The sequence below is a fragment of the Pelophylax lessonae genome, assembly GCF_965119305.1.
Source record: "Pelophylax lessonae genome assembly, chromosome: 9".
In the NCBI taxonomy this organism is placed as follows: domain Eukaryota; kingdom Metazoa; phylum Chordata; class Amphibia; order Anura; family Ranidae; genus Pelophylax; species Pelophylax lessonae.
The window spans coordinates 95651835-95678653 of record NC_138776.1 but is presented as its reverse complement, the minus strand read 5'-3'; the positions used below and the strand labels follow the sequence as shown (position 1 = coordinate 95678653).

Sequence of the window (26819 nt, the reverse complement as noted above, 5' to 3'; positions counted from 1 at the left end):
TTTTGGGGGCCCCTTCCCCTATGTCACTTCTGTGTTTTTAGGGGTGCAGACTGCATGTGCGGCGGCCGCAGCGGGTAAAAACCGCGCAGTCCACCATTTTTAGTATGGGCAAGCATGCCTGGCCTCACTATGGGCTTATCTGCATGCTGTTTTGGAGCCATCCAGCGCCTTCTTATGTGTGGCAAAACGATGTTCCGAGCACATGTTTGGCGGCCATCTTGCCGAAGCCTTCCATTCAGTTCTATGGGCAGCCATTTTCCCTGGGTCTCGCAGCTTATAGTTCAGCCTCTGATGACCTCACTTCCTTTTCCTCTGAAGCAGCGATCAATGTGGTAACACTCTGTGGGGCTCTGCAGACTGTCTCTTCCATAACTCTTTGTTTTGTCCTTCCTGGCTCAGTTTCTTCTCCTTTTGGGGGTCTTTTGTCACTGTACATATAGCGGTGGGCTGCGCATTCTGCAGCGATCTTAAAGGGCCAGTACCTTTTTATTGCACTGTTTTTTTCTACCTTGGGCAATGGAATCTCAGGACAGCAAATTCCCCCCAGCCCTGGTGGGGGACCCCAGTCCTGCTGTGGCCCCTGTTATACCTGATTTGGCCGCCGTAGTGGCGTCTTTAGTGTCCAAAATGGAGGTGCTGATGGCTGAACGTGCTGCTAGGACAAGGCCCAGATTATCTATCTCCTCTGATTCAGATGGCGATGTGGCTGCTGCGGCAGGCGTGCCCTTTTCAGGGTCTCGCTCATCCCTGGACCCTGAGGAGTCTGAGGGGAAGGCGGAGGTGGAGGGGGTTGATGATTCTCGCCTGAAGAACGCGCGACCATGGATGAGTTGATTTCTTCTGTGAAAGAAACACTCCACTTGGAGGATGAGCCCAGTCCTCCAGGCATTGTATCCTCTTTTTGGATTTTTGGCTGTCCCTCAAGTCGGCGCAGGTTTTTCCCTGCCCCGCTGAGTTTCATTACACTGTGAATGAACTGTGGCGCACTTTAAAGCGTCCGTTCATGGTACCTATTCGGTTTAAGTTGCTTTATCCCTTTGCGCCGGCTACGGAATCGCGATGGTGTGTGCCTCCACAGGTGGATCACACTGTGGCCATGTTAAACAAGGCTACCTTGATTTCTACTGAGGAGACCCCGGTGTTCCGGGATCCCACAGACAGGAGGTTGGAGTCTCTTGCCCGCCATTCCTACACGGCGGTTTCCTTGCTCAAATCTGTTTTCGCATCCGTTCTGGTGGCTCAGGCGGTGGCTGATTGGACTAAGGTGCTTAGACGCAACCTCGCGTCTGATTCTGCCCCACCTGCCACGCTAGCTATGGTGGATCAAATTCACCAAGGAGTCATGTATTTGTGCGATGCGGCCTTAAATGAGGCCCTTTTGGTAGCACGCCTATCTAGTGTTGCGGTGCTTAACCGTCGACTGATCTGGCTGAAGAGCTGGTCGGCTGACCAGACCTCACTGAAAACAGTAGCTGATTTTCCCTATGCTGGTTCTCGTCTTTTTGGCGAGGCGTTGGATACCTTGGTAAAAGGCGTCACGGGGGGCAAGAGCACCATGCTGCCCCAGAACCCGAAGAACAAGTCCTTTCGTGGCAAGCGGGGGGTCCTTTCGTGCCTTTAGGAATCAAACCAAGGGCAAGCCCTTCAAGGCCCAAGGTAGCCAGAAGAAGCCCTGGGCAGGCAAGCAGAAGTCCGGCAGTGCCGGCGCGGCTGGTCAATCCGCCTCTGCCTGATGGGGCGCCCTCACCCATTTCAGGGGTGGGGGACGTTTGCGTGGTTTCCTCCAACCTTGGCTGCTCCGAATTCCGGACAGGTGGGTTCAGGAAATCATTCGATCAGGGTACAAGATCGAATTCCTTTCCTGGACGGCGGACAGATTTTTTCCCTCAAATCTGCATTTGACCCGGGGCGCCTGCAGGACCTGCATCAGGTGGTGCAGGACCTCCTTGCCCAGGGGGTGATTGTCCCGGTGCCTCATCGGGACAGGTTTCGGGGGTTTTATTCCAATCTGTTCACTGTGCCCAGAAAGGAGGGCAAGGTGCATCCTATTCTGGACTTGAAAGTGCTGAACCGCTTTGTGCGCGTTCGAAAGTTCTGTATGGAATCCCTCCGCTTGGTGGTGGCCTCCCTGAGTCCAGGGGAATTCCTGGCCTCTATAGACCTGAAGGATGCGTACCTACACATCCCCATTTTCGAGGGTCACCAGAGGTACCTTCTATCAGTTTGTGGCGTTACCTTTCGGTCTCGCTTCGGCTCCAAGGGTCTTTACCAAAGTGTGGGCGCCTGTTCTGGGCCTGCTAAGGGCTCAGGGCATTGCGGTCTTGGGATATCTTGACGATCTCCTGTTAAGATCGAGTGCCAGCCAGGACCTACTGCGCGATCTGTCCACTACGGTACAGACGCTCCAGGAGTTCGGATAGACCATCAACGTACAGAAGTCGACCTTGTCTCCTTCGGTTTGTCTTCCCTATCTGGGAATGGTTCTGGACTCTGCTCAAGCAAAGGTGTTCTTGCCGGAGGACAAGCTCCGGACCTTACAGGACGAGATAAGGTCCCTCAGGGACAAGCCATCCTCATCACTCAGGACCTGCATGCGGTCCCTAGGGTTGATGGTATCGGCCTTCGAGGCGATACCCTTTGCTCAATTTCACACATGGTCTCTTCAAGCGGAGATCCTGGCCAGATGGGACAGACTACCTCAGCCCTTTGGATCTGAGTGTCTCATTGAGTCGCCGGACCAGAATGGATCTTCTGTGGTGGCTTCAGTCCCCGGCTGTGTCAGAAGGAAAATCCTTCCGTCCGTTGCTGTGGACGGTGATTACCACGGATGCCAGCCTGTGGTGCTGCGGTGGAGTCCTGGGCAACCTGTCTGCCCAGGGCACTTGGTCGAGGGAGGAATCCTCCCTTCCGATCAACATATTGGAATTGAGAGCGATCAAGCTCTGTCTCTTCCAGTGTTCGGATCGACTTCGGGGCCGTCCTGTTTGGGTACAGACGGACAATGCTACCGCGGTGGCTTACATCAACCACCAAGGGGGCACCAGGAGTGCACGGGTGGCCCGGGAGGTGACCGACATTCTATCTTGGGCCGAGTCTCATGTCCCGGCAATTTCAGCAGTTCACATTCCGGGTGTGGAGAATTGGCAGGCCGACTATCTGAGCCGCCAGACCCTGGAACAGGGGGAATGGTCCCTACACCCGGAGGTCTTCCAAATGCTGTGTGCGAAGTGGTGATCCCCGGACGTGGATCTGTTCGCGTCTCGGCTAAATCACAAGATGGAAAAATTCGTGGCAAGAACGCGCGATCCGTGGGCGGACGCCTCGGATGCGCTGGTGGCCCCTTGGCATCAGTATCGTCTGATGTATGTCTTTCCTCCGATTCAGTTGTTGTCCAGGTTCCTTCGCAGGTTGGCCTCGGAACCGAACTTGGTGATTCTGGTGGCGCCGGACTGGCCATGTCGGTCCTGATACGCTGACGTTGTTCACCTGGCGGTCGAGCCTCCTTGGCGGCTGCCAATGCGGGAAGATCTACTGTCTCAGGGACCGATCTTCCATCCTGCTTTACAGGCGCTGGCTTTTAACGGCCTGGCTGTTGAAAGCCAGGTCCTGAGAGACAGGGGTCTCTCCTCAGAGGTCATTCCTACTCTTATCAAGGCTAGGAAAGCCTCATCTGGTAAAATCTATTACCGTACCTGGAAAGCTTATTTCACCTGGTGTGAGTCCAGGGGGTTCTCTCCTCGCTCATACTCGGTGACGTATTGGCGCTGGCCACGATTAAGGGCCAGGTTTCTGCACTGGCTGTTCTTTTTCAACGCCCTGTGGCGTCTCATTCCTTAATTCGCACCTTTATTCAAAGTGTGCGACATTTGGCTCCTCCCCGGAGGGAGCCTTCGCCTCCATGGGACTTGAATCTGGTTCTGTCCGTATTACAGCGTTCTCCCTTTGAAAACATCCGGGAGATATCGTTACCTCTGCTGTCTAAGACGGTTGCCTTTCTAGTGGCGATCACTTCGGCACGCAGGGTGTCGGAGTTGGCGGCGTTGTCTTGCCGCTCTCCTTTTTTGGTGGTTCACAAGGATAAGGTGATCTTGCGACCTCATTCGTCTTTTCTCCCTAAGGTGGTCTCTGATTTTCACCTTAATGAGGACCTTGTTTTGCCTTTGCTCTGTGCGAAGCCAAAGCATCCTAAGGAGGTTGCATTGCATTCCTTGGATGTTGTCAGGGCGATTAGGGTTTACCTGTCGTCCACTGAGTCTTTTCGGAAATCGGACCTCAGAAGGGCACGGCGACCATTGCCAAATGGACCAGACAGACCATTGAACAGGCCTATGCCTTGAAGGAACGGGTTCCTCCTTTCCCTGTTAAGGCGCACTCTACCAGATCGTTGAGTACGTCCTGGGCCTACCGGCATCAGGCCTCGGTGGCCCAGGTGTGCAAGGCTGCGACTTGGTGGTCGGTGCACACCTTTTCCAAATTCTATAAGGTGGATGTTCTGGCATCAGCCGATGCCTCCTTTGGCCGCAAAGTTCTCAGTGCGGCAGTGCCATAGGGGACCCTTGTTGTTCTGTGGGTCCCTGGCTGTTGGGATGTTTATCCCCTGGATATTTGTTTTCCTGGGTTGTTGCTCCTGTTGAGCCTTTTCTATTGCCCAGAAGGTTCTCTTACTGTGCGTGTAAGGTTCCTTTCTCTGATGTGGGTACTGCGTTGCCTTTTTTGCGGTTGCGTCTCCCACCCCTCATGTCTACACTGCTTTGGGACATCCCAATTGTGATGACTTAGAGGTGGCGGTGACTGTCGGAGGACGTAAGAGAAAACTGAATTTTTGTAAAATCTTACTGTAAAATTCCTTTCTCTGAGTCCTCCGACAGTCGCCGCCCCCGCCCCTCTTTTGGGGTTTTTTCTTGTACACCTACTGCTATTCTACCAAACTGAGTTGGGAAGGATCACTGCAGGGGGGGGGGGTATTGACCAGTGGGACAGCCCCCATGGGTGTGTCTATGCTAAATGCTTTGTTCTTTTGACTGAGTCTTATGCCTAGCTTCTCCTGCGGAGCGGAAGTCAATACCCAATAGTGATGACTTAGAGGTGGCGACGACTGTCGGAGGACTCAGAGAAATTAATTTTACGGTAAGATTTTACAAAAATTCAGTTTTACTTTGTCACACTAAGCCTGCACTTTTAGCAAGCTTGACATCACTGAGCTAACCGCCTGTTTGAGGCCAGTGGAGGCCATTTTTGCAGTAAAAGGGAGAAGGTTTGAATTGGGGCCTTTAATCTCATCACCTCCTGGCTATGGTAATAGAGGCATGTTTGACTCATGCCACTGGTTTTGTGACTTGTTAATCAGAAAAGATCTGTGACAAATCCAATATACCAGCCAAAACAAATATAAGACTCATCGGTACAACAAGATAAATTTCCAGGTAAGTGGCTGTACTACTGGATACCAAGGAAAGAAGTGAGATGTGTAGAGTCTTCATAACCACATTTTATAACTATTAGTATTACCGCACCTCTACCAACTCTTGAACCCAAAGAAGGAAGTACTGTTACAACATTTTGCTGGTCAGTAGCACTTTAAATTTGAAAAGTTTCTTTTTTTTTTTTTTTTTTTCTAGCCTGGGACCCCACATCGGCTTTGGCAGTCTTATTTTGACTTAATATTAGTGGATGCACGGAAACCACTGTTTTTTGGGGAAGGAACTGTGCTCAGACAAGTGGATACTGTAAGTAATGTTTTTATTGCTAATATTGTATAGAGCACAATATGCTAACCTACATGAACAGTATTCAGTGATGTGAGCAAATGTACACATGAAACCTGCAGTGTCCCATACGTTGTCATTTGTTGTGAGGTTTAACCTTCTATTCACAATTGCATGTAGCTGCAGTTGTCCTTGTAAATTAGAGCATAATGTGTGATTGGATCTGGACAGCCACTCGACTATTAGCAGATTTGATGACTCCTCAGCATGGTGCTGCTAATTCATTATCCATCCAGTGGATTGCAGTTAGGCAGGTGACATCACTGTATACCTTACATTAAAGTGGTTGTAAACCTCAGACATGAAATCTGAACAAAACCTATCCCTCTATAGCAGCCTTTCTCAACCTTTTCAACACTGAGGAACCCTTGAAATAATTTTCAGGTCTCAGGGAACCCCTGTTAAAAAGGACTAGATTTACAACTCATGATACATTAGTGTGATGGTCAGTGGGATGAATGCTCCTTACACTTGTGGACATTGGGAAGAATTACCTTCTTCCAGATAGCTAAAAAGATCAATGGTGTCAGGGGAACTTATCTGAGAGTCAGAAACTGTTCATTGCTCAAGGAACTCCTAGCAACCTCTGGAGGAACCCTAGGGTTCCACGGAACCCTGGTTGAGAACCACTGCTCTCTAATGTGTGCTTGTCTCAATCCAGTTCACTAAGGGCCTAATTCACTATAAGTTGGGAGTAGAGCTGCTCACTTCTCCAGAAATAACTCCAGCCTAAACTCATTAGCATGCTAATTAGGTAAGTGGCTGGAGTTCAACGTTCAACTAGGTGCTTTAGTGAATTCGGAGTTGGAGTTAACCAAGATTGAATTCGGGTTTGGAGTTAACCAAATTCCCTTTTGTGTTTTTCATAAAAGGAAATTTGTCTATTCTGAATCACTATTACACAGCAATGTCCTCTATTATTTTAATTTTAAGGTATAGTTCTGTATCTTATGTGTTTTAACCTTAAGATTTAATAATAGCAGACTACACAGCTGTCTAATTAGCAATCTTCATTCTTTATTCATCTGAAACTTTCAGGCATGTCTGATTGTATTCAGCACTTTGGTGTAGTGGTCAATGCTCATAGACCAAGATTGCTAGGTCATGAGTTCAAGGCCCAACCATGATAACACCCTGTGTGCTCACAGTTTTGTGTCATTATTTTTTTTTTGCCACATAGTAATACATTGGCTACATCACCTAAAATTGCATGTCAATGGCCATGTATATTCAAGAAACAGACATGCATATGTGCAGGGTGCAATTATGCATTTGCCAATTTTCAGTATTTATTTTCAGTTGTCTAAAATTTAAGGAGGTGATGGCACACTTGGGATTTGAACTCATGCTTGCAGTGTTTATAGACAGGAACACTAACCACTAAAGCAGTGTTTCTCAACTCCGGTCCTCAGGGCACACTAACAGGCCAGATTTTAAGTATTACCTTGGGGAGATGCAGACTAGAATACTGCAATCACTGAGCAGCAAATTGTATCACCTGTGATGTATTTCGGTTTTCTTGCAAACCTGGCCTGTTAGTGTGCCCTGAGGACCGGAGTTGAGAAACACTGCACTAAACCATTGAGCTGAGCATGATTACCCATGGAATATTTATTCCCATGTTTCAATAGTTAACCACTTCCTTACAGGGCAGTTATACCCCTTCCTGCCCAGGCCAATTTTCAGCTTTTTATGCTGTTGCATTTTGAATGACAATTGTGCGGTCATGCAACCCTGTACCTAACACAAATGTATGACATCATTTTCACACAAATATTGCTTTCTTTTGGTGGTATTTGATCACTGCAATGTTTTTTTTTTTTTTTTTTATTGGCAAAAAGAAGACCTAAATGTTTGACCCCTAAAAAAATGTGTTTTTGTTTATGTAATAAAATTTGGTAAATCAATATGTTTTTTGTTGCACTGACGAGCATTGATGAGGCTGCGCTGGCAGGCACTGATGAGACACTAATATGCAGCACTGATGGGACACTAATATGCAGCACTGATGGACACTGATAGGCGGCACTGATATGCAGCATTGATGGGCATTGATAGGTGGCACTGATGGGTAATGATTGGCACTGGTGGGCAGCACTGATAGATGGTAATGATCGGCAGCACTGATGAGGGCACTAACAGGTTCCCTGAGCACTGATTGGCACCAATGGTGGCATGGGTGGGCATCCCTGGGGGCCATGGGTCAGCAATCACTGGTGGCTCAAGCTTGAATTGGGTGTTACTTCCTATATCTAACCAACCCAAAAATATATTATTTTCACACGTATACAATGTTTTATTTTTGGGGAGAAGCCATATTAGTGTTGCTTGTCATATATAACAACAGACAGTTGCAGGTAGTTCAGGGATTTGAACACCCAAATACACTGTTGCAAGGCAGATGTGCTAAGCACTTAGCTACGTGGCGCTACATCCTTCCACGGCCTGTGGCAGCTGAGGATGCCCAGTGGAGACCCCTGGTGGTCCCTCATTGCTTATTGCCCGTGTTTTCATCATCGTTTTGTGAGTACAATGTGTATACATGTTTATTACAATAAATTGTTTTAAAGATAATGCGCTAGGCTGGTGCGCCCTCTGTCCATTGGCCTTTTTTTGTTAGTCTGACCATGCCACTGGTAAGCTTTAGCAAACTGATGCCGCGGCCATGCTTTTGGAGTCGCGCAGCAGGGGATGCTGTGACCTGGCCCCTCCTCTCTCCCCCTCTGTGGATTCCTGGGCTTCCTGTGTTCTCAGAGCATTTTGCACGTGGGCTCTCTGGCTCTTCTAGTGCCTGACAACTGGCACTCCTTTTTGTGGTGAGTCCTGGTTGGGGGTCCTTCTCTGCTGCAGTGCGGGGATGTGCAGGCTCTGTGTAGGTGGGTCCCAAGCTTTTTGCTGTGGGTTCCCTCCTTTATTCCTATTGAGTCTCAGGTACACCTCTCCCCACCTGACCCCCCCTCCTGGAGGCGGCAGGTCCCTCGTGGTCTCCGCTCTCTCTACGCACTGGTCCTTCAGGCGGTCCTGAAGTCCTGTGTCTCCCAGGTGGAGGTGACTTTTGGCAGGAGGGTAAAAGGAACCCTCTCCTGCTTCTTCGGTCTCCTGAATCTGGCTCTGCCATCGTGTAAGTGGCCCCTCCAGTAGTACTAGATGCCACGCTCCCTGATCTGCCGGTTAGTGAGGATGACTCCTCCGCGGCTGCAGCAGCGCATGAGAAGGTGCTGGTGGATGCACTTATTGCAGGGTTCGACAATCCCCGGGCGCCAGGTCGCATTTGCGACTAGAATTAGCGACCTGGCGCCTGGGGTGCACTGCAGGAGATGTCGCTTTGCGCATCGACCCCCCCCCCCCCCCCGAGCGCTCGAACTACCGCATCATCCAGGCCCCGGCTTTTGGGCCTTCTTCACGGAGATGCTGCCAATGGGGAACTGGCGGCCTCTTGTGGTGGCCGGGAGTATTACAACACGCAGTAACTAGCAATACAAGGAATTTCTACTGTTTGTTCTCAATGCCCGCCCTTCCCCTTCCCAAGAGGTGGAGAGACGGAAGTTTTTGCAGTCTGCATTTGGCGCCCTTTTGTTAAAGGTAAGTGTGCAGGGAGTGTGGTTATTATCTGATTTCATTTTTAAATCCCATTTTACACCGCTCTCTCCTGGAAGTTCAAGGATAATGTGTTTTACATATTTATGCACTTCTGCAAAAGAGTGTTAGGGCTCTTTCACACGGGCGTTCCGATCAGATCCGCATGTCAGTTTTTTAGGCGAATCTGATCGCATGCCCCATTCAGCCCTATGGAGCAGCGGATGTCAGCGGTGACATGTCCGCTGATACCCGCTGCCATCCGCATCCGATCCTGTCCGTGAAATCCGGACGGATGGAAACCCATTTTCCATCGTTCCTGGGGATCGGATCGGATGGGAACGGATGAGAGCGGACAGGCTGTCCGCTCTCACCCGATTCCCCATAGAGAGCAGCGGGGCTCTGACACCTCCCTCTCCGCAATGTGCGGAGACGGAGCTGCCATCCGCTGGCTCAGCGGGGATCTGCGGATCGATCCCCGCTGAGCAGAGCACGATCCGCAACTGAATGCGGACCGTGTGAAAGGGGCCTTACTTTAAAAATTGCATTTTGTAATCTCCTTACAATGTGTTGATCTTTTGTTTTGCATTAAAATCCCTTATTCACAATAAGAATCTTTTATGGAAAAAAATAAAATAAATTATTATTTTCATCATCTCCCTGCCCTGCCATGCCACACAGCCGATGGCCCCTTTCACACTGGCTTTCTGATCAGGTCCGCCTGTCAGTTTTTCAGGCGGACCTGATCGGACCCTTCAGTCTCTATGGAGTGGCAAGCCGCCGCCATCCGATCCTGTCTGCCAAAAACAGACGGATGGTGGTTCTATTTACCATCCCTCCAGTGAATCGGATTGGATGGCATCGGATGCAAACAGACGGTCCGTTTCCATCTGATTGCCCCATAGAGGAGAATGAGCTGCGTCTGCATAGCAGAGCGGACAGGACCTGTCATCTGCCTGCTCAGCGGGGATCAGCAGAGAGATCTCCACTGAGCATGCGGATTCTGCTTAGCGTAGGCACCCGTGTGAAAGGGGCCTAAGGTGGCATATGTTACTCTTGGTCACTGGATCTCCTATCGCCCCAACCTTGCTGCACTGTTTAAATTTAAGATCGGTTATTTTCGTCATTGAAAATAAAGCTTTGTTGTTAAAAAAAAAAAAAAACTGGCTCCTAACTTTTTTAGCTGGCTCCTAGATTCCAAACAAATTTGTCAAGCCCTGACTTATTGCTTCAGTGCGTGAGAAATTAAACATGGAGGTCGCAGCTGAGGCAGCTGCGAACGTGGCTGTTCCCTTTGTTACACATAAGCCACCCCGTATGGCCAAGGTGTTTCCTTATCCTGCTTACAATGTTGTCTACAATAATTGGGAGCATCCAAAACGTCCTTTTGTGGTCCCAAAACAGTTTGCGGTGTGTTATTCTTTTGAGGAATCGATTTTGATGAAGTGGACCACTCCACTGGTGGTGGACCCTCCCGTGTCCAGGTTGAATAAGGCGGACATGATCACGGTGGAGGAATCAGTCTTTTAAAGACCCGGCTGACAGAAAAGTGGAGTCTGTGGTATGTTTACTATTGCCGGTTGGGCATTGCGCCAGTTCCTGGCTACTGCCCTGGTGTCACAAACTGGCGTAATGGTCTAAGCTTTTGTGCCATGGTCTGGGTAGTGGGCACGTTTCCCCCTGCTTGCATTGAGATGGCGGACCAGTTGGTCCAGGGACTGCAATGCATGTGTGATGCGTCTTTGGACATGGCTTCTTTGCTTTCCAAGCTCTCCATTTCAGCGGTAGTGCTTAGGCGTGTTTTGTGGCTAAAGTGTTGGTCTTTGGACCTATCCTCCAAAAAGGCTCTCACCGATTTGCCTTTCCAAGGCGATAGTCTGTTTGGGGCTATCCTGAATGACATCATTAAGAGTCTCAAAGGGGGAAAGGACTTTGTTGTAGACACGGTCCTTTTTCTGCACATAAAAAATGTTTTCCTCCGGGGCCACAGAGCAAGTCTTTCAAGCTCCCTCCTCGGCAAAAAGGCTCGTCCTCACCCATGGCTGGGGTGGTGGCACATTTTCGCTGGTTTCCGGGTCTGTGGACCTCCTTAGTAGCCGACCAATGGGTCCACGAAGTGATCCTGTCTGGATACAACATAGTTTCATTCCTGCCCTCTGGAGTGGTTCTTTCCCTCCAATGTGCGTCTATCCCCAGATCCTCGGCAAGCTCTCCGTGGGGTGGTGCTGGTCCTGCTACTTCAGGGGATGATTGCCCCAGTTTCGGAGCATTTTCAAGGGTTTTATTCAAACCTGTTTATGGGTTCTAAAGAAAGCAGGCAGGGTTTCGTCCGATTCTGGAACTCAAGGCTCTAAAATGTTTTGTGTGGGTGCAGAAGTTCAGGATGGAGTCTATTCGTTTGCTGGTGGCCACCTTACATCAGGGAGATTTTCTGTCTGTTATCGACATCAAAGATGTCTACTTGCACATTCCAGTTTGTGTCCAGCATCAGCGCTTCCTCTGCTTTGCTATTGGGGAGGAGCACTATCAATACGTGGTGCTACCTTTTTTGTCTCGCCTCCGCTCCTCGGGTCTTAACGAAGGTGTTGGCCCTGGTTCTGCCATTGCTGCATCAGAGGGGGATTGCTGTGCTAGGTTATCTGGAGAACCTTCTGCTGAGGGCAGAGTCCTCGTCAGCATTGAGAGATGATGTGACAATCACGATCCAGACCCTGCAAGAGTTTGGTTGAACTATCAGAAGTCCGCCCTGACCCTGTCCAGAAAATTGGATTACTTGGATCTGATCTTGGATTCAGTACTGGCTAGAGTGTTCCTCCCTCTGGACAAACCCTGGAGGCTGCATTCAGCTGTTCATTATTTGCTCTCCCACAGGCGGTTCTTCCTCGGGACTTGCATGCAGGTTCTTGACCTGATGTCTACCTTCGAGGCGGTTCCATTTGCGCAGTTCCATACAAGGCATACTTTAGAAGGAAATCTTGCTGAGGGTAGGACAGGTGTCACCGTTCTCTGGACGCTAAGATTCTTCTGAATCGGGAGGCCAGGGGTTCCCTGGTCTGATGGCTTTGGTCGCCAGTCCTTCGCTAGGGCAAATCTTTTCTCCCCTTCTATTGGACAGTGGTCATGATGGATGCCAGCCTGTTCAGATGGGGAGGTGTCCGGGGGCTGAGATCAGCGCCAGGTTGTTGGACACTGGAGGAATCCAGACTCCTGATCAATGTCTTGGAACTTTGGGCGATCAGGCTGTGCCTGGATCACTGAACGGAGCCTCTCTGTGGGCCCCCGGTACAGGCCCAATCGGACAATGCCACTTCAGTGGCTTATGCCAATCACCAGGGCAGATCGAAGAGTGTGAAGGAGGTGCTGGAGGTCTCCGACATCCTCCGGTGGGCAGAACGCTATGCGCCAGCACTCGCCGCTGTGTACATTCAAGGTGTGGACAATTGGCAAGCAGATTACCTTAGTCGGCAGGCACTGGACCACGGGGAGTGGTCCCTGCATCCGGACATGTTTTATCTGCTGTGCCTGCGGTGGGGCACTCCCTACGTGGATCTGTTGGCATCTCGACTCAACAGGAAAGTATCGAGTTTCCTGGCAAGGTCACAGGATCCTCTGGCAGATGCCCTGGTGGTGCCTTGGTGCCAATATCATCTTCTTTAAGCTTTCCCTCCTCTCAAGCTTCTCCCAGTGCTCCTGCGCAGGATCGCGACGGAAGGCCTTCCAGTAATTCTGGTGGTCCTGGACTAGCCGTTGGAGACTGCCTCTTAGGGGAAGACCTGTTGTCCCAAGGGTCGATCTTCAATTTTGTTTGAGTCGCTGGCTTTAACGGCCTGGCTGTTGAAGGCCAGGTGTTGAGGGATAGAGTTTTGTTTTGGTCGGTGATCCCTACTATGCTGAAGGCGAGGAAGTCTACTTCTAGGAAGATTTACCATCGTATTTGGAAGTTGTACATTGTGTTGTGAGTCAGTTGGCACTCATCCTAGATCCTTTTCGGTGGCTCTGATCTTGATTTTCTTCAATGGGGTGTTGAGCAGAAGTTGACTTTGAGTAAAATCAAGGGCCAGGTAACTGCCCTGGCGGTCTTCTTTCAGCGACCTCTAACCACACATTCTTTGATTTGTAAATAGATAAAATTCAACACAGAAATAATGTCCAGAGGTATTTCTATAGAACTTTAGTAGCGCAAAGGTAATAAAAGGATAATAAACCTCCTATAAGAAAGTGCAAAAAGTGCTTCAAATGTCCAATGATCAATGATATGTAAACATATCAAAAAGTCTCTATTACACCACACTCTGTAGAGGATCCTTAAAATGTGCTGATAACAGGACCACCATATGATAACACCACCACCAGTGCTGGGGTATGGCCAAAAAGCTCACTCACCAGAACACCATGCCTGACCACTCTCATGGACTAGGCAGAAACAGCATGGGTTAAACAATATGGATAAACCGCCTTCCTCCTGGCAATCCCGGATCCTGCAAGGACTCCTCCTCTCATTGGCAATGTGTGGGTGACAAGATAGAAAGCACTCCCATATCGTGATAACGTTTGGCAATATTTATTCAAAACAATAATACATCACACTCGCTTTTAAGTAGACCATAAAAAGCAAAAGAAGCTGGTGGGTCCAGAGTCTGGTGCGCTGAAGTCGCGGTCCCGCTATGATCACCGAGCGCCCGGAAGCTCCTTCCCCATCAACGTACAATAGTTAGTGGACGCCGTAAAGCCACGCTCCGACGCGTTTCGTCATTTCCGACTTCCCCGTGAGGAAGTCGGAAATGACGAAATGCGTCGGGGCGTGGCTATACGGCGTCCACTAACTATTGTACGTTGATGGGGAAGGAGCTTCCGGGCGCTCGGTGATCATAGCGGGACCGCGACTTCAGCGCACCAGACTCTGGACCCACCAACTTCTTTTGCTTTTTATGGTCTACTTAAAAGTGAGTGTGATGTATTATTGTTTTGAATAAATATTGCCAAACCTTATCACGCTATGGGAGTGCTTTCTATCTTGTCACCCACACATTGCCAATGAGAGGAGGAGTCCTTGCAGGATCCGGGATTGCCAGGAGGAAGGCGGTTTATCCATATTGTTTAACCCATACTGTTTCTGCCTAGTCCATGAGAGTGGTCAGGCATGGTGTTCTGGTGAGTGAGCTTTTTGGCCATACCCCAGCACTGGTGGTGGTGTTATCATATGGTGGTCCTGTTATCAGCACATTTTAAGGATCCTCTACAGAGTGTGGTGTAATAGAGACTTTTTGATATGTTTACATATCATTGATCATTGGACATTTTGAAGCACTTTTTGCACTTTCTTATAGGAGGTTTATTATCCTTTTATTACCTTTGCACTACTAAAGTTCTATAGAAATACCTCTGGACATTATTTCTGTGTTGAATTTTATCTATTTATATTTTACATTGGAAGTAGCAGCATATCTTGATTTTATTGTATTTTACTGCATTTACATCCTTTCAGCGCAGAGGATCACATTTACCTATCGAGAGGTTTTATTCTGTGGTATTTATTTATTTATTCTTTGATTTGTACCTTCATTTTGAGGTTCGACACATGACTCAACAGGTGCGGCCTCCTTTGCCGCTATGGCATTTGAACTTGGTGCTCTCTGTTTCCAGAAGCCTCCCGTTGAGAATATTCAGGAGATTCCTCTACTTACATTGTCACAAAAGGTGGCTATTACCTCTGCTCGCAGAGTTTTAGAGCTGGCGGCTTTATCTTGTCGTACTCCCTATTTAATGGTCCACAAAGATAAGTTGGTTCTTCGTCCTTGTCTGTCGAAGGTTGTCTTTTGACTTTCATTTATATGAGGACATTGTGTTGCCTTCTTTTTGTCCCAGGCCTTCTCATCCCAAGGAGTTTGCATTGCGTACCTTGGATGTGGTTCGGGTGATTCAGGTATATCTGGCCGCCACGGAGTCCTTTCAGAGGTCAGATTCTTTTTTTTGTGATCACTGACGGGCCGAAGAAGGGGCTGACAGCTTCTTCTGCTACCTTTTCCAGGTGGATCAGACTGACGGTGATTCAGGTCTATTCTATCAACGGGCGAGTTCCTTCCTTCCCCATGACCGCGCATTCTACTTGGGCGCTTTGACATCTGCTGACGGAAGGCCCAAGAAGTACTGTGTCACGGGTTTGCAAGGCGGCCACTTTGTCGTCAGTGCACACTTTTACTAACTTCTACAAAGTCAATGTTTTGGCATCTGCGGATGCTTCCTTTGGCCACAAGGTTTTGCAGGCAGCTGTTTAGAGGGTCCTTTTCCTCTTGGGGGGTGTTTTTGGTGTCAGGTTGGGCTCCTGTGTTCTTGTTGATCTCTTTTTACCCTGTTTTCTCTTCTTGTGTATAGCCTTGGATTTGTTTCCCATCCCTCTTTTCCTTTTGGCACTGCATGGGACCTCCCTATGGTTATGACTGAAGCGCTGTTTCCGTCAATGAACGAACAAGAAAATGGGATTTTAGTTACTTACCGTAAAATCCCTTTTTTCTGAGTTCATTGACGGTCACAGCACCCACCCCTCTATGGAGTTTTTTGATACTTCTGACACTGCATGTTACTAAGCTGGATGCATATAGCTGAGAAGGGGGTTATACCAGCTAAGGACTGCACATAGGCGTAGCGAAGTTTATTTTTCTGCCTTGTGTCCTACTCCTGTAGGGGTCAATATAACCCTATGGTTATGACTGAAGCACTGTGTCCGTCAATGAACTCAGACAAAAGGGATTTTACTTTAAGTAACAAAAATCCCATTATTGCAATCACAATACATTTACATGTGTAAGTAGTAAAGCAAGCCCATACATATGTTCTTACCTCCATAAATCAAAAGGTGAAATAAACCGTGCACTACAATATGTAAATAGTGCAAGATCAAAAGTCTGTGCAATATGTGAAAAGTCCAAAGTATCCAAAACTCTTGTGCAATGGTGCGCTCCAGGCGAATAGCCACTACCATCTTCGTGAGGGCAGAGCTTAATAATCCTGGAGTGATTTTGCTGCATTGGAGCTGGAAGAACTATAGCACTGCATAGTAGTTTGGCTCTGTACTTCTGGACAGCGCTGTTCCTCTGCCTTGTGTCGGTAACCAATGAAAGCAGGTTAAATTTGTTTTAAATGTGAGTGCACTTTTATAAATGTTTAATAAAACAGTTTTTAAGCATTGAACACTATGGTCCTTTTTCTGCTTCTTTGAAAATTATCACTGGGAGTCTCTCTCCCTGGACAGTTTACCCTGCTAAATAATTAAGTTCTTACAAAAATTCAATTTTTTCTGATCTATGTACAGCAAGGTAAAATCCGGTTGCTTTTATTTGCTAGATTTGGCTGTGTTTTTAAAAAAAAAAAAAAAAAAAAAGACTGAGCTGGTCACCTAGACCAGTGGTCCTCAACTCCGGTCCTCGGGGCTGACTAACACGCCAGATTTTAAGTATTACCTTGCGGAGATGCAGACTAGAGTACTGCCATCACTGAGCAGCAAATGATATCACCTGTGATGTATTTCAGTTATCTTGCAAACCTGGCCTGTTAGTGGGCCCTGAGGACCAGGGTTGAGGACCACTGACCTAGACAATGCATCATTGTATCACAGATCTTCATGAAGACAAGTGCATGCATTCAACATTATTTATAATCATCATTGTAGACACATTAGGGGAAATTAATTCTAAAAAAAAGTGTCTGAGACAAACTTTGTCTCAACTGGAGCACAGCCAATCCACTTTTAAAGCGGAGTTCCACACAAAAGTGGCCACCTAAAATGCTTGAGCGGAAGTTCTCCTCTCCCCCTCCCTCCCTGCAATCCTCTGGGCCACGTCACAAGTCCCAGAAGATTGCCCAGCCACTAAGGAATCGCAGTGTGACTCGCTCATGCGCAGTGCACACCCGGCAGTAAAGTCAGAAGCTGTCACAGCCGGGTGCCCACACTTGTGATGCTGACGCCGCAGGAAGACGAGAGAGAGAACAAAGGCTCCCGCCGGTCGCACCGCTGAATCATGGGACAGGTGAATGTGTATTTATTAAAAGTCAGTAGCTACACTGTACCGAGCAGGGAGTAGCAAAGAAAAAAGGGGGTGGGATGGGGAGGGGGAAGGAAATAGTATAGGGTGGGAGGGGGGTGGGGGTGGTAGTCCCATCATTGAATTAGGTGTTGTCTCAAAGCAGTTGAGGAGGTGGGCCTGAGACACCAAGGAAAGTGGTGTGCGCTGTCCTTAGACCCAGTTCCAGTTCTTGGATGAAGCTGTACCGTACGTGGAGAGTTGTGAAGGGTTCAGCATGACTGGTCTACCAGAAGGTTTATTATAGATCCGAAATGGTAGGTATTGAAGCCATTATGGTGACATTACGGGAGTTTAACTGTGACAGAGCTCGAATAGACAGGTAATGAACTAGAGTCCACGATGTTATTGACGTGTCGGTATGTGTACTTCTGTGGTAGAGGGGAGGTCCAGAGATGTATTCTAATATTGTATGAACGAAGACCATTTCCGGTCAAATTTGTTAGCAGACTGAGGATTGGATGCTTTCATGTCCAAGGATTCCTTGTCATACAGTTGTTTGAGGTCTGTCCGCAGATCCCTGAGTGTGGGAGTGAAGTTATTTGTCTTAAATTTTCTAAGCTGTGTGGAAAAACAATGAAAGGTAGATGCTGATTGGTTGCTTTAGGTGATATCACAAGTTTAGATAGATAGAACTTGTGTTTTAATATTGTACGAAAGCAACAACTGCTTAGACATTTAGATAGCCCTAGTTTATATCTCTGCTGTGCCATGATAAATAGAATTAATTCTTATGTTTTTTTTTCCTTACAGAACACTGGCAAGCTTAAAATTGGGACCTACACAGGACCATTGCAGCATGGAATTGTCTATTCAGGAGGTATGGAAAATCTGTGGATAACAGAATTAGCTATCTGTGTACCTAGGGTGATGTGTACAGTGCCTTGCGAAAGTATTTGGCCCCCTTGACCTTTGCGACCTTTTGCCACATTTCAGGCTTCAAACATAAAGATATAAAACTGTAATTTTTTTGTGAAGAATCAACAACAAGTGGGACACAATCATGAAGTGGAACTAAATTTTTTGGATATTTCAAACTTTTTTAACAAATAAAAAACTGAAAAATTGGGCGTGCAAAATTATTCAGCCCCCCTTAAGTTAATACTTTGTAGCGCCACCTTTTGCTGCGATTACAGCTGTAAGTCTCTTGGGGTATGTCTCTATCAGTTTTGCACTTCGAGAGACTGAAATTTTTGCCCATTCCTCCTTGCAAAACAGCTCGAGCTCAGTGAGGTTGGATGGAGAGCGTTTGTGAACAGCAGTTTTCAGTTCTTTCCACAGATTCTCGATTGGATTCAGGTCTGGACTTTGTCTTGGCCATTCTAACACCTGGATAGGTTTATTTGTGAACCATTCCATTGTAGATTTTGCTTTATGTTTTGGATCATTGTCTTGTTGAAAGACACATCTCCGTCCCAGTCTCAGGTCTTTTGCAGACTCCCTCAGGTTTTCTTCCAGAATGGTCCTGTATTTGGCTCCATCCATCTTCCCATCAATTTTAACCATCTTCCCTGTCCCTGCTGAAGAAAAGCAGGCCCAAACCATTATGCCGCCACCACCATGTTTGTGTGTTCAGGGTGATGAGCTGTGTTGCTTTTACGCCAAACATAACGTTTTGCATTGTTGCCAAAAAGTTTGATTTTGGTTTCATCTGACCAGAGCACTTCATCCACATGTTTGGTGTGTCTCCCAGGTGGCTTGTGGCAAACTTAAAACAACACTTTTTATGGATATCTTTAAGAAATGGCTTTCTTATTGCCACTCTTCCATAAAGGCCAGATTTGTGCAGTATACGACTGATTGTTGTCCTATGGACAGAGTCTCCCACCTCAGCTGTAGATCTCTGCAGTTCATCCAGAGTGATCATGGGCCTCTTGGCGGCATCTCTGATCAGTCTTCTCCTTGTATGAGCTGAAAGTTTAGAGGGACAGCCAGGTCTTCGTAGATTTGCAGTGGTCTGATACTCCTTCCATTTCAATATTATCGCTTGCACAGTGCTCCTTGGGATGTTTAAAGCTTGGGAAATCTTTTTGTATCCAAATCCGGCTTTAAACTTCTCCACAACAGTATCTCGGACCTGCCTGGTGTTTTCCTTGTTCTTCATGATCCTCTCTGCGCTTTAAACGGACCTCTGAGACTGTCACAGTGCAGGTGCATTTAGACAGAGACTTGATTACACACAGGTAGATTCTATTTATCATCATTAGTCATTTAGGTCAACATTGGATCATTCAGAGATCCTCACTGAACTTCTAGAGAGAGTTTGCTGCACTGAAAGTAAAGGGGCTGAATAATTTTGCACTCCCAATTTTTCAGTTTTTTATTTGTTAACAAAGTTTGAAATATCCAATAAATTTCGTTCCACTTCATGATTGTGTCCCACTTGTTGTTGATTCTTCACAAAAAATTACAGTTTTATATCTTTGTTTGAAGCCTGAAATGTGGCAAAAGGTCGCAAAGTTCAAGGGGGGCGAATACTTTTGCAAGGCACTGTATATTTTTATATATATTTTTTATGGAGGTTTGCATAGTTAGAACAACCCCTGTCGGGTTTACTTTGACAACTATAACCCCACTAAGGAGATTTGCTTTATTATCATCCTTATGACCCCTGTCACTGGGAATAAAACAAGGAAAATTCCAACATTTTCCAGTGACATCTGTCTAAGGGGATTTGACACACCTTGGAAAGATTTCCTTTCACTTCCTATTATGTGTACAGCACAGGAAGTGAAGATAAATCTTTCCAATTGTACACAGAAGAAAAACCTGACATGGGTTATAACCATTCTATAATTTATCCAAAATGAAAAAAAGAGTTTTGGCTTTAGATATACTTGCAATAAAGGTAACTTTATTGCACATAAAAAAATAATGTACAAAGTAACATAAACAAAGAAAAAATAGAGCAGAAAATGCTCAAATTTCACTGAAAGTAATATACATTACGTCCATTCAGTGTATACAAGGCAATAACAAAAAAAAATAATAATAAACATACATCTTACATTCAATCACAAATGAAGAATAGAAGGAATCAAGGTATCAAAGAACAGTATTACATTAGGATACAATAAGATGACGGTCAAAGAGAAAGGTACAGTTGGTTATAAACTTAAGTATTAGCTGGTATAGTGTGGTCCGAGCTCACCCATAGATTCCAGACTTTATGGAACTTACGAGGGCAACCTCTAGCCTCATATGTTAATTTGTATAATGGGAGAGCTTGATTAATAAGAGTAAGCCAGAAGGTTATAGTGGGGCGGGTTGTGGATTTCCAATGCATAATAATGGATTTTTTAGCATAAAACATGACTAAACGTATAAGGAGTGTGTTTTTTCGAAAGAGATTAATCGTCAATATATCCAAAGAGACATCGTAAAGGATTACAGATATTAGGTATTTGGGTAACAGAACTAATGAAAGCAGTGATTTCTGACCAGAACACTCTTACTGGCTGACATTCCCACATCATATGATAAAATGTGCCCTCTGGTAAAGAACATCTAGAGCACACGGAAGAGGGCATTCTGTGTAGGCGAAAAAGGAAACAGGGAGTATAGTAGGATCTATATAAAAATTTAGTCTGTATGACCTGGTCTCTAACCGAAGGGACCTGTATCGGGAGAATCTCCTCCCAAATTTCTTCCGCTAGATCCTGTACATCTGAGCACCATTTAAGTTCCGTGCCATTAAGTCTGTCAGTTGAGGACTGTAACAGAGATGCATAATAAGTAGATATTAGTTTGGAGTGAGAGGGGTCAGTCAACAGTCGCTCTAAGGGGGAGACTTGGATATGGATGTCACGGAGACCAAAATGTGCTGCAGCAGTATGTGGTAGTTGGAGATATCTAAAAAAAGCTGTGGAAGGGAGATGAAAGTCTCTAGGAAATTCTGAAAAAAAATGGAAGCTCTGATCGACAAACTGGTGGGAGATCAGTTTCACTCTCTTTTTTAACCAAAATGCGCTATCTGTCCTTTTCTAAAACTCCTGCAGACACTGGTTGTTCCATAGCAGGGCATTAGGGGAGAATACTGCATTTGTCCCTACCGGGAGCAGTTTGGTCAGCTTAAAAATCTGCAGTGTCATGGATAAGATTTTTGTGCCATCCCTACCCCTTGTGGATTGACGATGAATCAAGTTCTGTAGGGACTCATAGGAAGTAAGAATGGCTGCTTCTAAAGTTGTGGCAGCATTATTGGCTTCTGGACAGAACCACCGTGTGCGTGACCTAGTTGGGAAGCAATATAATAGGTTTGCATATTCGGGAGTGCTAGGCCTCCATCCAGAATATGCACTTGCAGTGTATCTTTAGCAATCCTAACAGCTTTACTTCCCCAAATAAAAGAGGTAAGGATGGAGTCATTTTCTTGGAATTCGCGTTTAGGGATATATACCGGAGAATCCTCAGTATGTAGAGTTTATTTAGAGATATTCCCCCTGCATGCAGCCGCAGACACCAGCGGCGCATGCGCTCTGAAGGTCTGGCGTATCTTGCAGGACCTTCAGTGCTCCTTGCCGGCTCCTTGCTGGAAAGTGAACTCCCACACGCATGCGCAGGAGTGATTTCATCGCGGCTCCGGCCACTCACAGCTCCGGAGCCGCCGAACCCGGAAGAGATGCAGAGGGAACATGTCGGCTCCCTCAGCGTTGTCTTGGTGACCGTATGGGGGCTTCGCTCTAAGGTATTTCATAATGTGCTAGTATGCGATGCATACTAGCACATTATGCCATTGTCCCTCAGGGTTTTTTTTTTTTTTTTTTTTTTTTAGGGGATACAGCCGCTTTAAGTCTATTAACTAGGGGGTCCAAATATATTTTATAAGGAAAAAGGCTATTGAACTATAACACCTAAATAGCGGAAAGTGGTAACAACCTTTAATCAACAAATTGGCGGCAGACAGATCAAGGCATCCCGGTCTAATTGAAACAGAAGGCAGTTTTCCCAATTGACTTGAGTAATGACCAAAACCCTGGATGATACTTAGTAAATTATCAAGAGAGGATCGAGGAGGGTCAGCTAAATATATAGGCATGTCACCCGCATAAAAGGACACCTTTTCATCTATGCCACTAATCACTAGGCCAGTAACGGAGGAACATGATCTCATCAATTCGGCCAGGGGGCTCTATCGCCAATGCAAAAAGCAGCGGCGACAGAGGACACCCCTGCCTAGTGCCTTTCGTTGTAGGGAAAGATTGTTCATTCTGATTCTAGCCCTAGGCTTGTTTGTATAGTAAGTGAATCCATTTGAGGAAAACTTCACCAAAGCCAAACTTCGCTAGTACCTCGCGAAGATACGGCCATTCAGCCGAGTCGAAGGCCTTGTGAGTATCCAGAGCAAAGACAGCCCTGGATCTGTTATCATGTACGGTCTGCATATTAGTGAAGAGCCTACATAGAGTGAGGGTGGTAGAACAACCTGAGAATAATCCTGTTTGATCTGAGCTTATAATAGTGGGAATGATGTAATTCAGTCCGTGGGCTAGGACTTTAGCTAAAATGTTGACATCCGAGTTAATTAGGGAGATAGGATGGTATGATTCACAATATAGGGGATCTTTATGGGGTTTTGGAATAAGCACAATCACTGCTCCCGACATAGAGGGTGGTAAATGGCACACCTTAAGTGCACAATTATAGACTCAGAGCGGATGTGGATACCACTCTATGGGGAATCCATTCAGACCAGGCGTTTAATTGTGTGCGAAAGATTGTATAGCTTTCCCGAAATCCTCCCATGTTAAAGGGGCATCTAACAGTGAAGCTTGGCTTTCTGACAATTTAGGGAGGTGAATATCAAAACAAGTATTCATCTAATGCTACTATAATATAGTGGGCTCTAGTAGTGTATAGGGTGGAATAAAACGTGAGAAAAGCATCTACAATGTCTTTAGTTTGTTCCACTATGACTCCCTCAGAGTTTTTAATTTTAGGAATAGTACAGGATGGAAAATCAGGTCTGGAGCGCTATGCCAGAAGGCGACTGTTCTTGTCTCCAAATTCAAAAATACATTGCTTTTGGTATAGTAGTTTTTTTTGTGTTCATTCTAAAAGTATTAAAACTAACGTTCTTACTCTGTCTCCAGGTAGCATAGGTGTCAGGAGTAGGGGTAGTAGAATGTTGAGCCTCTGCAGCATTGAGTTCTCGCTTTGCGTCCAACAATTTAGACTGGGACGCATTGCGGGCTTGTCCAATTGCCGCAGCAAAAGTGATGCGCATGGTGGCCTTGAAGGCGTCCCAGATCACAGGTATGGAGGCAGTATACTTGTTAGTTGCCCAATATAAATTCATGTCTACCAGCCCTTGATCTGTCACTGCTGAATCAGCTAACCATAGAGGGCTCAGTCTCCAAATTCTGAATGAGCTAGATACATCCAGTGCGAGATCCACCAATAAAGGAGAATGGTCGGATACCACTCTGGGGAGGTATCTAATGATGGATACCAAAACCAAGCATTTCTTGAGAGAGCAAACATAGATCAATACGTGATAATGTACCATAGGTGTCAGAATAGCAGGAATACTCTTGTACCGATGCATGCATCCGTCTACCGGGTCAAATTTGTCCAAATATGAGCCTAAAGGCCCGTAAACACGATAAGAAAATCTGAAGGGAAATTTCGTCTGGCGGCCGATCTGCCGATTTTCGGATTGTTAGTATGGTGCTTTCGACAGCCGACACTTTTCGGCCGAAAAAACCTGATGTTCAGGCTATAAAATTTTTATCGTCCGTCAACACAACGTCCAATTTTCGTCTCATTAGTACAGTTTTCGACGGAAACAAAATCTTAAGAGCAAGACTAGGCATGCTCAGAGACGTCTGAAAGAACACATACAAAACAATCCAACACATGACATCACTTCTGAAGTAGAATTCTGTCATACGGGAAAATTCAATGAAAATAACCTCTTCACTTTCCACATCAGACTAGCATGCCACAAAAAAAGGACGACAGATCTTTTGATAATCAGATCTTGTGTACGGGGCTTAAGGGAGTAGGGGTTGACGTAGATCCACTGAATCAATCAAGCAAATTATTAAGGACTGTGTTGAAATCCCCAGCCATTATCTAAGGGCCTTTTTGTTCCAACACTACTCTCATAATGCGGTCAAAAAAATGTTTGTAAATGGCGGTGGTATATAACGGTAACCATAGTGTATGGTTTTCCTAGGATTTCTAGTAGTATTACAAAAACAGCCCCCAGGGTCAGTTTTAATGTGTTTTAAAGTTATCGGGGCAGATTTAGCTATTATTACAGAGGTACCACGAGCATATTTGGAATAAGTGGCATGAATAGCATATGCTATTTTAGCATGTTTGAGCTCCATAACTCTAGAGCCTTGCAGGTGTGTTTCCTGGAGAAGATTCACATGTGGGTTGTGTCGGGCTAGGTAGTCGAACATCAGGGAGTGCTTAACTTTGGAGCTGAGCCCCCTGACGTTCCACGAGATCAAATGTAAATTAGACATGAGTAAAGATCATACAGTTTCATTGAAGTATAATACCAGAGTAATGTATAACCATACGACAACCGTAAGAAGAGGACCTGTAACCCAAATAAAGCATGCATAACAATAACCGTCATTGGTATCATAGACACCAATAGAAAAAAAATGTTTATGTAGATCCAATAAATGGTAAATAAATAGTAAATATTGTAAGAAAACAACAAAAAGTCCCTAAAAAAAAAAAAAAATCTTCTAACCCTCCCGACCCCCAAACCTTGGGAGCTCCATTCCCAGAACGAAGAGTGCATAGCAAAGGGGACATGGTTCAGTCTCGCAGACCCGGTCTGTACACTAAAGAAAAAAAAAAGGGGGGGGGGTGTTGGAGAGAAAACCAGAGTCAGGAGACTGAAAAACTATAACGTAAAAGTTCCATCAGTGCCCGTAGGTGGACAAGGAACTAAGATGCCAGTCTCTGAGTGAGTGATACTGTTCCTGTGGTGAAAACTTTAACAGCAGACCGCAGATCCCCAAACAGCTCATAGATGGAAAGGGTGTAACCAAATCATATCTGAAAGTGGTGTGTTTGCCATACACCATGTAACTGAGCCAATACACTACAGGATATAGATTGGCCACTACAAAAACAGCATGGCAAAGTATTGGTAGGATCAAAACAGCATCCTCTTTCTATACCAATGTTCCCAGAAGACAAGAGGTGTAATACGCTCTGTATAGTGAAATACGCACTAAACCTCAGATCAGTGAGACATATGTATCGAGGTGGAGAGCGACGGTTGTTGCAAGGTAATTCTTGTGGTCCTAGGGTATCCACCCAGCGGTTTACATCCTTCGGATCTGTAAAGAAGTGATATCCTGCATGGTAGATGACGCGCAGCCACGCAGGATAGAGCATACTATAGGGCAGTTGTAGATTAGGTAGCCTTTTCTTGATTGACAGAAAGGTTGCACTTTGTTTTTGTGTAGCCGCAGAGAAGTCGGAATATAGTGCTTGCGTTGCTATCAAAGTAGACTCTGCCTTTTTCCCTGGAAGCTCTCAGAAGGGTGTAACCTCATTATCTCGAAAGTGTTTATAGGGTGAGGAGGTGCGCCTGATGGTAGTGGGCGCAAAGGAATGCAAAGGATTTTTGCCTTCAGAGCCTTCCGGAAACCCCAAAAAGCAAAGATTGTTGTGCCATAGGCGATCCTCCAAATCGGTCACTTTATCTATAGTAGCATCTTGGCTGTTTTGCTTTAAAGTAACAGATGCTTGTAAAGGACGTGTGACATCTTCCAAATTACTTATGCGCAGTTCAGCATTAGTGACCCTGTGTCTGAGATTATAAATGTCCTGTTTCAGAAATGACAAGTCCATCTGGACTGAGTCAATTTGTGTGGTTGGAGAGGCCTGGCAATCCTGAATAGCCTCCATGATCTGTAATAGTGTCGGCTCAGCAGGGGTTACTGCGTGTGCTATATTGCTGGGGGATACTAGTTCAGTGTCTTCAGCAGGAGAATATAGTGGTAAATCAGCTAGCCCAGGTGGGGGGGGGGGATGTCCAGGGACTCACCCAGTGTAGATGCATCCCAGGATTCAACAGCAGAAGGGGACTGCACTTTCCCCACGCCACGAGGTGGATCGGCACCATTTTGCCTTCCTATGCTGGAGAAGTTGGGAGGCTTGAAGCCTGGCGCGGCCGCACCGGCATTACCTTTTCTTACCATCCCCAATCTGCTGTAGATGTTGCAGGAGGTGAAGAGGACAGGGGCAGCTGATCAGGAGCAGCAGAGTCAGCAGGATCGCTGGAGGATTTAATCAGGCAAGACGGAGCTCTGAGAAGACACTGCTTACATGCTGTAAGTTGGCCACGCCCCCCTTAGATATACTTTAATGGCAGTGGCTAGCACTTTTGCCTTGCAACACCAAGGTCCTCAGTTTCAGTCCC

At 46.4% G+C, this 26819-nt stretch overlaps 1 protein-coding gene across 2 annotated transcripts in view; it reads left to right on the top strand.

The window, feature by feature from the left end:
• NT5C2 (5'-nucleotidase, cytosolic II) overlaps window positions 1-26819 on the top strand; it is a 242470-nt gene that overhangs the window by 192509 nt on the left and 23142 nt on the right. For both annotated transcript variants that reach the window (XM_082268055.1, XM_082268054.1), the window contains exons 12-13: window positions 5619-5726; window positions 18173-18239. In XM_082268055.1, coding sequence (XP_082124181.1) covers window positions 5619-5726; window positions 18173-18239 — 175 coding nt within the window. The remainder of the gene's footprint in view (window positions 1-5618; window positions 5727-18172; window positions 18240-26819) is intronic.